Raw genomic sequence first — 17,324 nt, 5'->3', positions numbered from 1 at the left:
ATTGCTAAAGCCAGTAGGATAAGATGAACTTTTGGGTAACCAGCACAGCCAAAGTAAAAAAGGACAGTCCAATTCTGATGAAGATCTTCAGAGGAAATGTTACTTAAGCAGTCAATGGTTCACGAAGTACAGGCGCTCAGGGGGAGCCTTCTGCTAGCACAGAGGCTGTTAAGCCTGCACAGAAGAGGTCAACTAGGCCTGCACAGAAGAGTGGAGGTCAACTCTGACTTAGAAAACAGCACTTCCCAAACTAGGAAGCACTGAAAATGGCACAAGGCCATTACAACCCAAGCCCCACGTACCTTGAAAGTGAAGAGATTGTAACTGGCTTCCTTCTACGTCAACAATGCAGACCCAGATTCCTGCTCCTTGGTCGTGGTGACGACAACGGGGGACCTTTGGCAGGCTTCTGCAGCAGCCCTCGGAAGTGGTTAGCAGCAGCAATGGATTCAGCTCGCTTCAGCTGCTTTGGCGCCTTTTTCTCAGAACAAAGACAAAACGAACATTGCCGGTTGGATTCTCTTTGCTTACTTGGTCCAGAACCCTGGTGAGGGGCATTTGGTGAAGAATTCCTGCCTCTGGAGGTCCACACGGATGGCTGCAAGTTCAGCCAGATTAGATCTTTGGGAAATTATGCACTCGATAATGGTCCAGGTACCCCGGGTATTGGTGTTCTACAGTCTGGGAAAGTCGCAGGATGTTAGGGGACGGCCCAAAATGAAGAATGAAGGTCTTCGGACAAGTTGGTCAGCCTAAGAGGAAGTCATCTTTGGCAGGTCTTTCCTGTCAATTTGAAAACTGGGTCAGCACAGCTGAGGGGCTTCACCAGTGCTTCTGCGGTCCCAAAAGGTGCTGCTAGCATCTCTGCTAGTCTTCTGCTTCGGATTCCTTGTTCCAGTGGTAGACTACCTGAGGTTCCAAAATCCTTGCCTTTTATGCTGGAACCCATTCATTTCACTCAGCAGTCAATCATATGGTGGCAGGCTGTATAGCCAGTCGCCCAGTTAGAACTGGTTTCAGCCAGGTATACCTACAGACAAAGGGCAGTGATGTTTCAGGCTCCTCCCTCACTTCCTGCCTTCCCAGACACACTGGAGCCTGAGCGGACTTCAGGGCTGAAGCCCACCAAAAGGCAAAACTCACAAAGGACTCAAATCTACTCTAATGGATAGAGGAAAAGCCCAGAAGGAACTGTCGAAAAAAGAAAACCAGGGCCATAATGAAAAAAAATGGTCAGCCATGGGTGCTGTACAGTAGCTCAGCACGAAAAGGTAGTAGAAAGTAACCACTGCCACCGTCCATTTAAGTAAGTCAGTTGTAAAATAAAAAGTTACATGAGGAGTTGCAACCCACATAGGGTGGTGCGTGCTGGACCAACAAAAGAAATTCTTGGAAACTGTAGTTCAACAAAATGTATTTCAAACATGGAGTCCAGGGGACTTCCCAGTGACAGTGCACAGAGGGTGTTGGGTGACACCAGCATGTATTCGCATATGAAGGTTACCAAACTCCATAAAATGATAAAAAAAAACCAGACAGAAACAGAATTAGTGGTAAAATGTTCCACTCACTTGGAAGATTAAAACAAAAAAGCCCAGAGTCCAGCAAAGTGCTGGGGGCCTCAGGTTAAAAGGAATTAGCACAGGAACTGAAACTTCTCCCCAACAGTCACTTTCCATCTCATCTACAGACCACCCAAACCCAACACTGCCTTCATTGGAGACTTCAACCTTGTCACACACATGCCAACATCTGCCTAGGCAACTTCAACCGCCCAGTCAACAAGGCCACCAAACCAATGAAGCAAACTATCCTCTGCCCCCTCAGCCTCCCACAGCACACAAAAGACCCAAGGCAAGAGAAGGGGGGGGGGGAACATCCTTGACCCAACCACTGCACTGCCTTCCCTCCACTACAGCGCTCCTCTTCAGCTTGACTGGTCTGACCACCTGGCTTTGCCATTCAACATCCTGCACACCACGCCATTCAATCGCTCCCAGCAGAATCACTTCAGGTTCTTCAAAAACTTCCCAATGAAAGCCCTCAAGGAAGACCTTGCCAACCTCCACCTCACATGGACCAAACACCCCCAACCAACCTGACTACGCCACCATCTTGGCCGCCATCGATAACTCTGAAAGAATGCACTTGCATGCCAAAACATTCAGCACCATGGTACACGCAAGAACTCAACAAAGGTCTCATCAGGAAAGATAAAACTGGGTGCCGCTCCACAACCACATTCAACTTGGTGCTCCTCAAGGAACTCCGTGCAAAATGCTGACAACCAACACAGCCAAGGCTTCCTACTATCAGAACACCATAAGAAGCCAACAACAGCCGAGCCCTCTTCAAAGCAGTCAGAAACTGCATCAAAATGCTACCTGACCCTGCCATACCACACACCAAAGAAGTCCACTGCCATCAACACCGTAATTGACAATAAAAGATTTGCCAGCACATAGACACCAGCTCTGCATCCACAGACGCACCTTTGCAAAATCTCCACACCCTGACAAAATTCTAGACACTACAGAGGACCTGGTAGAAACCCTGGCCGCCCTCAAAGCCACATCGTATACAGACATCTTCCCAGCATCCATTCTCAAGACTATCCCTGCAGAAGCCCTTTACCTGGAGAACAACAACAACAACTCCCTAACGCAAGGAACCTTGCTATCAATCCTAAAAACGGGACAAATCCTCCCTCTACTAAAGAAACCCACTCTGGATCCAGACAACCTAAGCAACCCTTCACCACCCTCCCCGCCCCCCGTACCCCCACCCTCCCTTCTAGGGAAGACCAAGAAAACAGTAGCCGCTCAACTGCAGCAACACCAACAATCGCCTCCAAACCTAGCAATCCGGATGCAGCCTGGGGACTGCAACCATAAAGGTGGTTGACAACGCCCTCAACATTCTTGACAGCCACCCTTGCCTCCTGGTGCTACTCGACCTCTCGGCCGCTTTTGACACAGTGGACCACCGGGCGCTCCCAGACACCCTACATCAGCTAATATGGTGATATGAAGGGTGGGGGCGGGAGGGGATGGGGAGAATCCGCAACCTTGTCCTACTCTTGTTCAAGTATTACCTCGCCTACCAACAGCAGTTTGTTCAGATGGACTCCTCTATATTGCCAATGCTACCCATCACCTGTGGAGTCCCACAGTTCCATCCACTCCTCAGTGATCTATCACTCAGTGTCAATCTATACATGGAGTCACTGGGAGACCCTCCAAGCCCCACACACACACAACAGCCACAGTCACTGATGTGGACGACTAACAGCTAAACCTCAAGATCGGCTACATCAATGACCTCCCCAGGCTTAAACCCAGTCTCTCACCGATTTGAGTCTTGCAGGTCTAGTGCATACTTGAAGCTCAAACCCTCCAAGACCGAATTCCTACTGACCAACACCACCAAGCACTTAAGACTTGGCAACCAACATGAACCTTGAGGGCTTCACACCCAAGCGCACCTCCTGCCCAAAGTTATTTGGGTCCCACATCTACAAACACCTCTCCTTCAAGATGCACAGCTAAGAAAACTCAAGACCGCTTGGCATCAGCTCTCCCACCTACAGAAAGTGAAGCCCTTCCTGCCTCCGGATAGCTTTACACCCACCGTTCAAGCAATGGTCCTATCCCACCTGGATCGGGGCAATGCCCTACACAAAGACCTCCAGTCCTCCATTGTGTCCGGGAAGTGTCCTACACAGCCGCACACCTTATCAAGGGTCTACGCAAAAACACATCACCCCGGCCCTCACTAGGTCTCGCTGCACCCACGAATCTATAAGGCAGTCGCCCTCAGTCACCAAGCTATCTCACTGAGAAACTCTGCGGTGGACAGCACACCACCAGAAGCCAGGACATGTGCAGACTCAAAATCCGCCAAAGCATGAAAGGACCTCTGTCTACGCCAAGACGATGGAACCTCCCTCCCAGTCAGCACAAATTCACCCCCACGTGCCTACAATTCAGAAAAGTAAAGATGGACCTAGTCAAGGAGTCTCCTCAACACCTAGTCCATCATGTCACCCACTGTGCCATTAGATGCCACCACGCTGTACCCATCCTTTGTATCCTAGCACCTGCTGGAAAGCTATTCTGTTCCCTCTGAAAAGCACTCCGTTGCTTCTCAAAGTTAGGTTTGCCCTCATCAAACCCATATTTAATATGGAATATTTAAATCCCAAGGGAAAATCTGTTATATACTTGGGACACTACCAGAGCAGTGAAAGTGGGACCCCGAGAGCAATTTCCTATAAGCTATAGCATTAATCTCTGCAGGAAATGTGGTTTAGTAATGGTCAAGGCACCACAGCAAGAAACTGCTGCATATTTCTTCAGTGTGGCCAAGCAGCCCATGGCAAGATCTAAGTCAGTACAGTAGGACTGTGTAAAGCCAGGTCCACGGCCTACTCTGCAATCATAGCAGCTAAAAAAAATATATATATATTTCTAAACTCCTACTTCGCCCAGAAAATTGAAACTTCTCTGGGTCAGACCAAAACCCTTTTTTCAGTGGTTAAGTCTCTATCCTCTCCAACTTTTAAGCCAACAGAGTAGTTATGCGATTCCCTATCCCAGTTTTTCATTAGAAAAACTGATTCTGGCAAATATATCCATGAACACAATCTGCCAGTGTTTTGATTCCCACCTATACTGCTCAGGATGCAGCAATTAAACCCCATGCAGCACCTCTTCTCTGAAGAGGGGTTTCTTTTAAGCCCCTTCAGCAGATTAGAGTGCGCGCTATGATGTTGTGCCATTAAGTCATGAGATTGCATCTGAACTTTTAGGGGCGATTACTGAGGCTGTCAACACCTCCTGTCTTTATTCAACCCGTTAAAGGCTGCTATGGTAATTCCACTATAAAAAAAATATATATATTTTAACAAACAAAAAAAAAAAAAAACACCGTAGCTGAATTCTTCCTTACCCATTAATTGCCAGCCTACCAATACTTCCTGCTCTCATAAAACTCTTGGAATCAGTGGTCTCCACTCTTGTCTTCTTTTCGTGAAACATCGGACTGTCTTGACCCAGCCCAGTCTGGCTTTCGAGCAGGTAGAGGTACCGAGAGCATCCTGGTCTCTGTCCAGGACATGGCCAGGTGGGGGGCAGGGGGTGATGAAGCTGGAAATGCATTGGAGGGACAGGGCCTCCCTGTCCTTATCCTGTAGTCCTTTTTTCATTTGTGTTCTGTATTGTTTTCTGCCCAGGAGTCCATGTGGGACTCCTGGCAGTGCAGCTCTTCCTGCTTTTGGTTTGGTGTACAGACGCATGGGATACCCTTATGGCACCCATGGGTGGGGGTACAACCCTGTGCCCCTAGTGTATGTTTTTGGGCACCTGTGAGTGGCCCGCAGAGCAGGGTATGGGCTGGTGGCAGCTCCATGCTGAATTTGACAGGCGTTCTGAGTATTCTCCATTTTGGGATACCCAGGCCCTGCCATTGGAATCAGTTGATTCCTGATAGAAAACAAGATGGCCCCTGTGGCCTCTTGCTTTCTATTGCCTGTTAACTTGTTTCCCAAAGTCCTGGGAAGCCCCGACTGTCCCTTCCCCCTGACTGGCTGTTGGGTGAAGTTCCATATATGGTGTTGTGAAGTCCAGTCCAGACTGGCTGGAGCCTTCCCAGTGACTATGTTGTGGGTACACCCTGTGGTTGGGACCTGGGTGAATGGAGTGTGACCAATATGCACTTGTTGTGGCGGTCTGGTTTCTGGTATGAGACACAAAGACAGACAGCCCTGCCCGAAACTGGCCTGAATGCAGTGTGTAGTGTTGAATGTCTGGGCACTTGTCCCAATCCACATTCCTTGGAGTGTGAGAGGGAGCGGGATGGCCTGAATGCACTATGTGCCTGATTAGCTGACTGCATGAATGCCCTTCTGTATGATTGGCTGCTGAGTGACCCAGCAGTGTGGATGAGAGACAGGATAGTATATCTGGGTACCTCTCACCACTGGAAATTGTTCAGAAGCTGCGTCTACACTTGAAGAGTAACTGGAACTGCCGATACGACGCCCAGCTGGAAGAAGACTTGCTGTTGCATTTGCTTCGACCTGACCTGAAAGCTGCCGAATTCATCAAAGACTGATCCGAGAGAGGACCCGGTAAGGGGCCCTCTTCCCGTGCTCCGAGGGACCATCGAGCACCGCTGACCTTCGCCGAAGCTCCCTGGAAGTCAGACCCTTGAAAGGCAGCCGACCGGAGATGGGACAGCCAAGGAGATCGAAGTGAAGCACCCGGACTTCGTCGCCGAAGTCCATTGCCGTCGACCAGGGTTCGCAGGTTTGTGTAACCGCTGGAGGCCTGTCGAAGTCGTGTTGCCCCAGAAGAGGTGACCGCTTGACGCAATGCCGCCGACGACCGGAGCCGCCTACTCCTTTGCCTAAGAACATTTGAATCGAAGGACTCCCTTGTCCGCACTGACGACCGCTTTATCCTGCCGGAGAGAGTCAAGGCCGCCAACGAGAATCCGTCAGTGGGTTTCCCGCCACCTGAAGGCCACAAAGACTTCGGCGACTCGACGCCCGTAATGGGACACAGTTCTTCTGAAACTCTGCAGTCCAGAACTATCAAACGCCGAGGTGCCCTGCACACCTCATCCTCGCAGGACGTCGCCGACGAACACCGTCGGTATCGACACCATGGTCTCGGCACCCTCGAACTTCTCAATCGACACCAAGTTCACCTTCGATGCCTCTCGACGATCCGTGGCTCCTGCTTTTAAGGGGGCCACTCAAGAAGGATCCATCGACGCTTCTTCGAAGAACTCTGCTCCACCAGGTACATTGGGAGGGTAAAAACATAGGAGAAAATAAGACTGATCAATATATGGACTGGGCTTGTGCTATATCTTCATTTTACAGGTTGCCCAGGAGATTGGGGTCTCCTCACAGAACTGTCTAGTGGTAGGGGCCAGAAATCTGCCTATTGTTTCAACCATCTTGCTTTTCCTCCTTTCTCTACTGCTGGTTTCCTCGTTATTGATCTGTGCGACATTCTGACAGTATAGTTGATGCACTTTAATGATATCTGATAATATTGGTGGTACCACTTTAGAATTGTATACATTTGCCATTGTTGATTTCTGAGTACAAAGGTGTTATTGTGATAGTGTACATACCTTTGAATATTAAGACTGTTTTCAGTAATAGTGTGTGGACATTCCTTTGTGGGGGCTTGGGGACTACACACTACTTAAGAACCAGCCAGCATCACCTCCTGAGAAGCCAGGCCTTCGTCCATTGCTACCTTAGAGAATCTTGGCTTGGGTCCTCTGTGCCTCTCCTCTACCATATAGAGAGCAGAAGTATAGACCCCCCTTCCAGTCTTTGCAGGGGGGTGGGGAGGGTCTGAGCCTTGATTTTAGACCCATCAGCAGCCTTGGACACGGTTGACCATCTCACCCAGCTATCCCGACTGGCCCAAGTCGGTAAATCCAATCAAGTTCTAGCCTGTTTTTTTTTGGGTATGTTTATTGGTTAAAAGTCAAATATGTATAAATAAAATTATTAACTTAACCTTTAACATTGGTTACAAAAAAATTCCACAAACTACAGCAAAATCTACTCCAAAAAAATAAACCTTTAGCCTTTCGATTCCAAAAATTATCCCTGAGCTAAAGCAAAATCCATCCCATTAATTACCCCCAAAAAACAGACCATTAGACAGTTAAAACCAGCAACATCCGTCCAAAATTCCATTAACACCCTCCCTCCCTCTTCCCCTCCTGATCAGATAGCACAGCACCAAGCATTTTCATAGCAGCAATAACCAAGCGGGGCTGAACACCAACATCCAGTTCCACCATTCCCCACCGATTTTGTCCATAAGAGTTCATCTAGAAAGAATGCTCGGGTCTCAGAGCTTCACAGTTAATTACCAGATGCTCCGAGGTTTGCACTTGGCAGATACTCATACAATACCAACAGTTTGCATTTTCCACCTCTGCCATTTTCCTCTTAAACAAGATCTCTCGCGTGTAAGATTGTGTAGACGACATCTGAGAAGGGGACGATGTTTTGATAAAGGGAATTTGATCATGAACTTCGGAAGTGTATCAACTCCCCAACTCAACGGACATTGTCTGAACCCTGAACCCCCCCCTGACCACCACAATGATCTGAAGTGGTAATCCAATCTGAGCAAAACCACACTGATTGGATTATACAGTAACATTTACTGACACATCCTTATCCCAAAGAAAGGCTTCCACCTTGTTACGCCATTCTTCAAATTGACCTTATCCAATGCCAAGATCTTAAATAGTTTTTCAACACTTTCCAAGGCACATTTCCTGTATAGTGATACCATCTTCCTAACTACCAATGATTCCAGAGACTAGAGTCTCAATGCAAACATAGTTGTACACATTGGGAGATCATTTGGCAGATATATCTTGTTCCAAAAATAACCCTCCAATTTCTCCCAACAATCATATGAGAGGCGGAAAACCGCCTCAGCTCCATAGGTTAGGATCTGTGCCACCTTCTGCTGGTAAAGATCGGTATTAACGTGAATTTACCAGGTTTACGGTGGAGTAACCTGCCCTGATTGACCAAAGGAATCATTCTCTGCCATAGGTAGTCATAGTGAGCAACCTCATTAGCATTTCTATTGACAGTAACCCCCAAGTAAACTATTGAATCCACCGTCTAAGGGGATTCCTCCCACACTCCAGGTAAATTTCTCTTTCTTTTCCCATCTTGCGTTCTTCATCAGCAGAATCTTAGATTTCCTCGCATTAATTTTCACACCATTACTTTTGAGGTACAATTCAAAAGCATGGAGACGACACTGAAGTCCTATGGGGGTACAATCAAGGAAGACCAGGTCATCCGCAAAAAGAATATGGGCTCCGTTAACTGTCGGCAGAAAGGCACGACCATTCACCTGAGACAATCCCGAGTCAGAAATATATAGGCAAAACAGGAGTGGCGCAAGGGCACACCCGTTTCAAGCCTTGATAGGTGAAAATTATAGGACAGCCCCACATATGCAGTTTTGCCCACAGATGATTCCTCAATACACCATCGAACGCCTGTTCGAGGTCTATAAAGGCAAAGAACAGTGTTGATCCCTTCTCCAAGCTCTTTTCTTTTAGTAAATTCAATAGGAAGATGTTAAGGAGGTGCCCACTCCCTTTACAAAACCCGTTTGCCTAGGATCCAAAATTCCATTCCCTTCCGCCCATTTTTTCAGGTTGCGCAGAAGAAGCGTTTCAAAAAGCTTTCCCCATCACATCCAAAAGGGCAATAGGGATCAGACCCATCACCATTTTTAAAAATGGGAAAAATTAAGGCCTCCTTCCAAGACTCCGGTATGGATCTATTAATCATGATTTGTCTAAACATCATTAGCACAACACTTGCCCAATGGTCTTTGGGCTTCTTTGATTCATAATTCAAGATCCCATCAGGTCCCGCCGCACGGGAAACAACTCAGTTTTCCAATCATAAGGCTTACATCATGGTCATCTAAAGCAAAATTCCATCTATCCCTACCCATGACTTTGGGAGTAGCCAGACCCTCACCCGGATCAGAGAACAGGGATTGGTAGTGACTGATCCAATCTCTCTCATGCACCATCACCAAGGACTTCTCGTGGCGGAATACACCATTGTTGATTAACTCCCATGTAGCTCTGAGTCTTTCTTACAGACCGCTTGAAGCATACACTCAGCGTCTTGCTGGAGACGCAAATGTGCGCTTCTACACCAATTTTTATAGGTCTGACGAATTTTTCTTATCCTTTTTTCCAAGCGCCGGAGTCACCCCTTATCTGTTTCAATGCTCTGTGTATACCTTTTCTTTTTGTAACTAGATCCTGGTCATATACATGCTTTGACCATGGCAAATCCCCTTTGCATACAACTGGCTTAGAGAACTCTTTGAGGAGACCCCTATAGTCCGTATTCCCAGGATACATCAGCACTTGCTATTGTAGTCCATTGATCCTCATAATCTTTCAATCTTAGACGAAACCCACAACTCCTCAATGCAACCTCTTCCATTACATCCTACAAACCCCCAACTCCTACACCCCAAAAACATACGGTCAGTAAGTCATGATCACTGATGGACTGGGGACTAACCACACACTTCTCAAAACTCTCCTTAAGATGGAGATAAAATAGGGGCAACCAGGAACCCTCTGACCATTATCAAGTGCATTTCACGTCGCTTCATGCTCAGCATCCATTCATTCTCTTTCCTTACATTCCATCCCTTCATCACACACTGTCCTAGTCTTATCCAACAATTTAATATTGAGGTCACAACACTATATTAACTCCTTGCACCACTCACACAGCATCAATCAGGTTAGTTATAGAATTTGTAAAGTCGAAGTCCTTCGCCATATTGACTCGCCAATAAACATTGAGGAAAACCCATGAAAAGTTCCCACCCTCTTCTTCATTCTTTAGTTACATTGCCTGGACAATATAAAGATATCTCTTGCTTTCTCCTGTTCTTTCGAAACCCCAATCTCACGTGTGGTGTACCCCAGGGTTACGCTTTGTCACCCCTTCTCTTTAATATATACATCTGGGCCTTAGTGTGCCTCATCCGCTCTTGCGGCGTCAGGTGCTATTCATATGCCAACGACACCCAGATCCTGATCCAGTTAGATCAGGACCGGACTGAGGTGTCGTTGTGCCTGCATCAGTGCCCGACTCGTGGGGGGAGTGGATGGGCCTTAATTGGCTAAAGTTATGGTGACAAAACGGAGGCGTTTGGTTCCCCTTGCGACCCTTCACTATGGATCTCGACCTTTTGACCTTGCCCGGGTTCCCTTCCTGTTCCCCTTGCGACCCTTCACTATGGATCTCGACCTTTTGACCTTGCCCGGGTTCCCTTCCTGTTCCCACAGCGAATGTAAAGAATCTGGGAGTTATGACGTCCACCTTATCGACAGATGCCCAATATCATCTGTCTTTCACTTGAAAATTCTGAGACAAGTCCTCCATCTCATACCATCTTCCTTGCGGCCACTGGTTGTGGCTGCAATGATATCCAGTCAGCTGGACTATTCCAACTCCATCTTGCACAGCCCAAGGGGCTGATGCTCCGCATGCAGTGTCTTCAGAACTAGCTTTTGTGGCGAATCACCCTATGGTGCCCATATATCTCTGGTTCTGCATTGTTTGGATTGGTTACCAGTGGCCCAACGCAAATTTAAGGCACTCTATTGTGCACCATGCTCTGCATGGACAGGGGGTGCAATATTTGCATACTAAATTCTCCCGCTACCTTCCCAGGCGTTTTGAGAAACAAGTCGGCTGGCTTGCTGTGTGTCCCATCTTTCTGCCGTGCTCGGCTTGGTGGACGTGCTTTTTCTGTAGCAGCACAGCTGTGTAACAAGCTACCCACTGAACTGAAAAATACTCAAGGAAGGACTTAAAACACATCTTTTCTAATGGTTTATGGTTTTGCGCTCCGGGTTCTTCCTCTCCAGCGTCATGCCGCCTTCAGGCGACCAAGCGCTATAGAGGAAAGCCTAACATAACAATTCAAAAGCCATGCAGTTATGCCTTTCAACCTCGATAGGTAATCAGGGCTTCACTGCAATTTATGGGGATGGCTGGAATCAGAATCAAAACGTTCTTGGAGGTGTCTAGGCAACCTGTTTAAGGACTTGCAAAATCTACTAGCCCATTAATAAGTAATGTTTATGCAGGGCGGGTACCAATGGACAAACACGAAAATGTGCAAATTGGAGCCAGAAATTAAAGATGACTGTATTAGAACGAGAAAGGGGAAAAGGCAAGGGTGCCCCCAGTCTCTACTGTAGCTCACAATGGCTAAGAGTCAGGGCAAAGGTTGGGAGGGCAAGCAGAAAACACCTTTTACTTTCATGGTGCCCAAAGAAATATTTTTTGCAGGATGGCCACACATGCTTATGTCTGTATATTATGTATGCATGTACGACAGATGTCCGTTTAATCATATGATTAAGAGTTTGATCTTGGAGCACGTTATTTGAAGAAAGTGGGATTAACATGATTAGGAAATGGCACTCCTTCACCCCCTGAATCCTCTCCATAGTAAAAGGATGTCAAAACAGTTCAGATCTTTGATAATAGTAACAAGGCCTAGTCTACCTCAGACTGAATTTAGTGGGAACTCCAGCAGGTGTATTTTTGTTGCAGCTCAGCCTGTGAAAAGGCTTCAGTTTATGAAGCAGCAAAGGTGGCTTTATGGCCGAGTTGCAAGCGCACGTCTGTGTTGGAAAATACTAACTACAGCCTATGCATATCTTCTAGAGGTCCTTATAGAAGGAGTGTCAAGGGAGCATGCAACTCAGGAGTAAATCTCAGCTGATGCTAAAAAGTCAAGTAATCTGCGGGCCCTCAAATTTGTGCTACAAGTGTGGAGAATAGAAAGAGCCAAATATCTGAGTGATATGTTCTGTTTTACCTCTTATGGGGCACCGAATACTTTTCCTGGCTCTGACCTTTTTTTGTAGTCAGCCTTCTTCTGAGGTCCCCGTGCCAGAGCAACATTTGATGTGATGTGCCATGGTAGCACATGTGGTAACTAAGGAAGGGGCGCATCTAACCATCCCATTTTGGCCCTGGGGTGACTCGAGCTGCCATTTAGTTCTGGCTTCAGCAGGTGTTCAGAGGTGTACATGGTTCTCCTTGAGATGCATATGGTGTTTTTGGACAATCAGTTGTGGTATTTCCATACCGCCAGTATAGTTTCAGCCCTTTCAATGCCAGGACTGATGACGTTCTAAAGTAAAAAATCAAGTAAAAAATGAACCAATGATATACGTGTTCCAAGGACAGTGAAAGGGTAAATGTGCAGTAGGGTACAATAACGAGAAATTAATTCAACTGATTCAATCAAAACATGTTCAGATATGCTTCAATCCGCCAACCAGAAAGCTGCAGGATTATGAAAGTTTACTGTGTTAATTAATGAAATAATCGCAAGAAAGGGTTCTTAAATCGCTGATTGAAAATATTGGGCCACTTATAAATATTGGGAGGTACCAGTAAAACTGCCACGGCTTGCTACTCAGGCCATTTTCTCAACGTTTCAAAAGCCAAGTAGGCCAGTGAAGCTTGCTGGTTTATACAAAACCTACTGAGACTCACAAGAACTCAGACAAGATGGTGATTAGCAATGCTCCAGTTATAACATGTTCCAACGGTGGCTAGTGATGCCCCAATTATAACATGCGCCAACGTAATGTACAGATTGGCTACAAATACTTGATTCAAGGTTTACATTGCCAATATAGCCTTCAATCAAAGCTCTGCAAAATGATGCTTCCCAGCTGTTTTGACAACTCATAATAGCCCTTGCAAGACTAGTCAATAATGCAAAATCACGAAAGGCTTTGTGCAAACCAACTGGAAAACTGCAGGATGCAGACCCCTGCTTTATATAGACTAGGCTCATGATGGATCTGGACCCTTCAATGCATCATTAAGCTTACCACTGAATATTTTCTTGGTTTCCTTGTGCAGGTTGGAGACTGCAATTCTTGCAGCCAAAATGGCATAGTCTGGGTGTTTGGTTGTGAGGGTGGCAGCCGTCTCTGCTGCAAGCGTGTCTAGTTCCACTGTTGTGACCCCACTGTACAAGCCTTGTATTACTTTCATGGTGATCTGGGCCTAAAGAAACAAAAAAAAGTTTTGCATGATGGCTACAAAAGATAACGTCTGTATAAAAACGCTCTGAACTATTTTTCAGACATTACAAGGTGCAAGTTGCAATTGAGATTCATTGGTTCTCAGCTCCGAAAAAGTATTTCGCTACAAAATGCAAGGAGCCACAAGTGTATTACAAAAAGTTCTTACAGGATCAACAAAGTCTGCATTAAGCCCATAGCAGAGCTTCTGGATTCGGGAAGTAATTTTGTCAAACATGACACGCTCCTCACGGCCATCTAAAAGAGAAAAGAAAATTACTGTATAATTCCAGCAATCAAGAGCCTCAACATTAGGGTTAGCAAATAACAGCAGTCCCCCAAGAACTTCAGTTAAATACAAGCAGTTTCAGCAAGATGCTTCATTTAAGTTTATACCGTCACCTACAGCACTAACAAAGCAAAGCAGTTTTTTAAAAAAATATTAACCCTTAAGTGGAAGAGATCTTAAGGGAGGACGGGGGGGGGAGATTTGGGGTATAGGACCAACTACGCCTCAATGTTTGCATTGTCAAATGGTCAGACCGTCCACTGAAAATGGCCATTTGCCACTGAAGGGGAAAAGTTCCTTTAACGAAACGCACCATGTTCTGCAGACACGCATAAGCAAAGCAGTCTGCACTTCATTTGCAGTTATTTAGGTCTTGCCAATAAGGTCAGTGCATGTCCTCCCTAAGATTTTAAGAGCGCAAACTGATTTCCACGCAGGCGACAAACATCGGGGCAGGTTGTCTCCGCTTGTGCAGGAATTCTGGAAGAAATCATTTACTGAGTGTGAATCAACAGAAAAAGCTAGATGAAAACGGAAGGGCTTGAAAAAAATCCCAGAATGGAATTTGAAGAACAGGGCATCCATGCATCTGATCCGACAGATTAAAATCCAGTGCAACTGAATGCTTCCAACTTGTGCAAATCAGACCAAGATGCAGATGCGGCCTGGGGCAATTCTTACTCTCTGCATTCCTTATAAACCAGACTTGGGCCTGGCCGAATTTAAAATAAGAAATGTTTTACTAGAAAAAGTGACTTAAACCGAGCACTTGGCAATCCTTTGTCTGCGGGCATCCAGTTTTAAGGCCATCACTACACTCTGGGCCTGCATTCTGAAATCCTGGGAGAAAAGGCTTGGCCCAGAACCCCCGTCTGTTAAGCATTGCTGCTTTCAAAATTTCAAGGCCTGTGTAGATACCAATTTTAGTAGAACTTGGAGATTTTACCTCATCTTATTTCTGCTTTCGTTTGTCTCACATTTTCCCTGCTTCCCAATCAAAAATATTTCTCTTTATCCCTTTCTTTGCTTTTAAAAACAGTTTCTTGTAACAAGCTTAAGGTTTTCAAATGAAAGGCAAATTTTTAATAAAAAAAAGTATTGCATTTAAAACAAAAAAAGTGAATGCATATTATTTAATGGTAGGAATGTAACTTTCCCTAACCATGACACACACGATGTGTCTTGGCAGATTGAGGGGAAGTCCAGCTGCTGCTGAGATATACGGTCTTTGTAAAGACATTATATTGGCCCATTTACTTTTTCTGATGAGGAGCATGAATGTAATCATCATTGCTGCTTTACAATTTTAGGAATACCAAAGAAACTCTTAAACGGATATGTGCAGCCTTTATTCACGTTGTATAGGGGGGCAAATAATGCATAGGGGGTGGGGGAGGGAATGTCAGCTGGGGTAAAGGCACGCAAAGCAGGGAGCAAGTTTTGGGCTTGCGCATCCCCTTGGGAGGCTTTGTTCGGGAGTCCTGCGCCGCTGCGCGCCCAAGGAGACAAAGCCCCGCTCTGCGCCGGCAGGAGTTACACAAGACCATGACAACAACACCCCCCCCCCCCCCCCCCCCCCCCCCCCACACACATGTATGACATTTAAATGAAAAGGGCATTGATAATAGAATTGCTCGGGCTGAATTGCGGTGAAACGGCGACTGCGGGCAGTCTGAAAGCCAACGCGTTCAGACACAAGGAGGAGAGCAGGATCATTGTGTGTTTTTTTTGTGTATGAACAATTCCTCGTCGTACGGTCGTTGCAGAGGAGCAGGCGGGAAAGCAGAAAGCATTTGAACACGGGAGCCGGTTGGCGGCGCGAGGGAGGCGGTTGGCGGCACGCGCCCCTCCCAACGACCATCACTGCAGCTCGTGAACGAAAGGGCGGGAAAACCCCACGGATGACAGGAGGTTATTTTTGGTTGGTCAACGCGGGGCTACCTCGGCCGTTCGCCCGCGCGCGCTTACTTCTTTTAATGACGTGCATGTCTGCGGTGGGCTCTTCAGACGGCTGCGCCGCAGTCTGGCCGGGGGACCTCTGCTGATCGGTTTCTGCTGCGGCGGCGGCGGCACGGGTCTCCCGCTGGTGGCGGTGGAGTGACTCGGCCGGGTTGGGCGGGGACGGTGCAATGGTGGTGCGACCCGCTGTAGCTGCTCTCAGAACATGTACTGTGCCGCTGTCACCCCGCCACCGGCACAACAACGTCTGAAGCCGGCTCCCGCCAAAGTCGACACCAAATTGAAATAGGAAAGGAGGCGGTCACTTGCAAGCGTCAGCTGCCGCGCCATACCCTGCGTCAGGGGGAGTCAACTCCGGCAAATCGCTATGAACCCGTTTAAAAGTAATTATGTTTACTGCACTAGGCCGCCATCTTGGAACGGAGCAATCCCTGTTTAACGAACACACCTTTCTCTGTAACAATCAATAAACACGATTTTTAAAAACGGTTGTAAATGAGTTATGCATTTATTCATCTCATAAACATGTCATATTTAATAAACATAGCATAGAATACATATTTGCATTGTTAGGCTTTTTAGATTAGTTATCTTATATCGTTTTTTAATAAACCATTTAAAGACAGAATACAGATTTTCAACACATTCATTAGTCATGGTTCTATTAAAGACTCCGAGGTCACAGGATTATGCTCACTTCTACTCTTTACCAGCCAACAATAAACTAATTCAACATAAAACTGACAATGAACTACATTAACCATGAGAACATAAGTGAATTTGTAGTTTGTGTTTCATGGGTTTATACATACATGTGATCCCTCTAGACCAATCACGTTTCCAAAGTCCATAATCGACTCCACCCACTTCTGTCTTTCTGAAGCTGATTGACAACTGAAAATTGCACCCCAACCAGTAGGTGTCTGAATTCTTTCCAACAATATTGATCACTCCTCATGAAGCCACTCAGACCCTCCAGCTTATTGCGATTTTGCGATCCCGCAAAATGCCGCGAAAACGGCCGTTTTGCGCAAAATGCCGCAAAAATGGCCGTTTTGTGCAAAAACAGCATCTTTTAAAAAAAAAAAATTTTTTTTTTTTTTTTTTTTTTTTTAAGTAATCTGCAAAAATTACTGTTTTGAAAAAAAGAATCCTCAGGGTGCCAGGTGCTCAACTTTTTTTTTTTGTTTTTATTTACACAAGAAATGAAATCACTTGCGCCCCAAAAATTGCAGCCCAATCCACAAGGGACACATGAATGGGCACATTTTATATGCGCGCCCATTCAGATGGCCTTTTTCACCTCCTTGATCAAATAAAGTGGCGTTTCTGTCAATTTAAAAGCACATCCCTCATTTCCAAGCAAGGTGCACTTTTAAATGTGCAGAAATTGTAGGCAACCCTACGC

General features: G+C 46.3%; 1 protein-coding gene across 1 annotated transcript in view; it reads right to left on the bottom strand.

Moving 5' to 3' along the window:
* The window catches only part of RRM1 (ribonucleotide reductase catalytic subunit M1), an 86,005-nt gene extending 69,673 nt beyond the window's left edge, over positions 1 to 16,332 (bottom strand). Inside the window, exons 1-3 of the mRNA XM_069640353.1 lie at positions 15,926 to 16,332; positions 13,838 to 13,926; positions 13,474 to 13,651 (exon numbers count right to left, since the gene is read on the bottom strand). Of these exons, the coding sequence (XP_069496454.1) occupies positions 13,474 to 13,651; positions 13,838 to 13,926; positions 15,926 to 15,944 (286 nt within the window). The 5' untranslated portion in view covers positions 15,945 to 16,332. The remainder of the gene's footprint in view (positions 1 to 13,473; positions 13,652 to 13,837; positions 13,927 to 15,925) is intronic.
* Between the last annotated feature and the right edge of the window lie 992 nt (positions 16,333 to 17,324).

Source organism: Ambystoma mexicanum, chromosome 7q (genome assembly GCF_040938575.1).
Source record: "Ambystoma mexicanum isolate Mex_15411 chromosome 7q, UKY_AmexF1_1, whole genome shotgun sequence".
Classification (NCBI taxonomy): domain Eukaryota; kingdom Metazoa; phylum Chordata; class Amphibia; order Caudata; family Ambystomatidae; genus Ambystoma; species Ambystoma mexicanum.
Note: the sequence above shows the minus strand (reverse complement) of the source record. Positions and strands in the feature narration are given on the sequence as shown.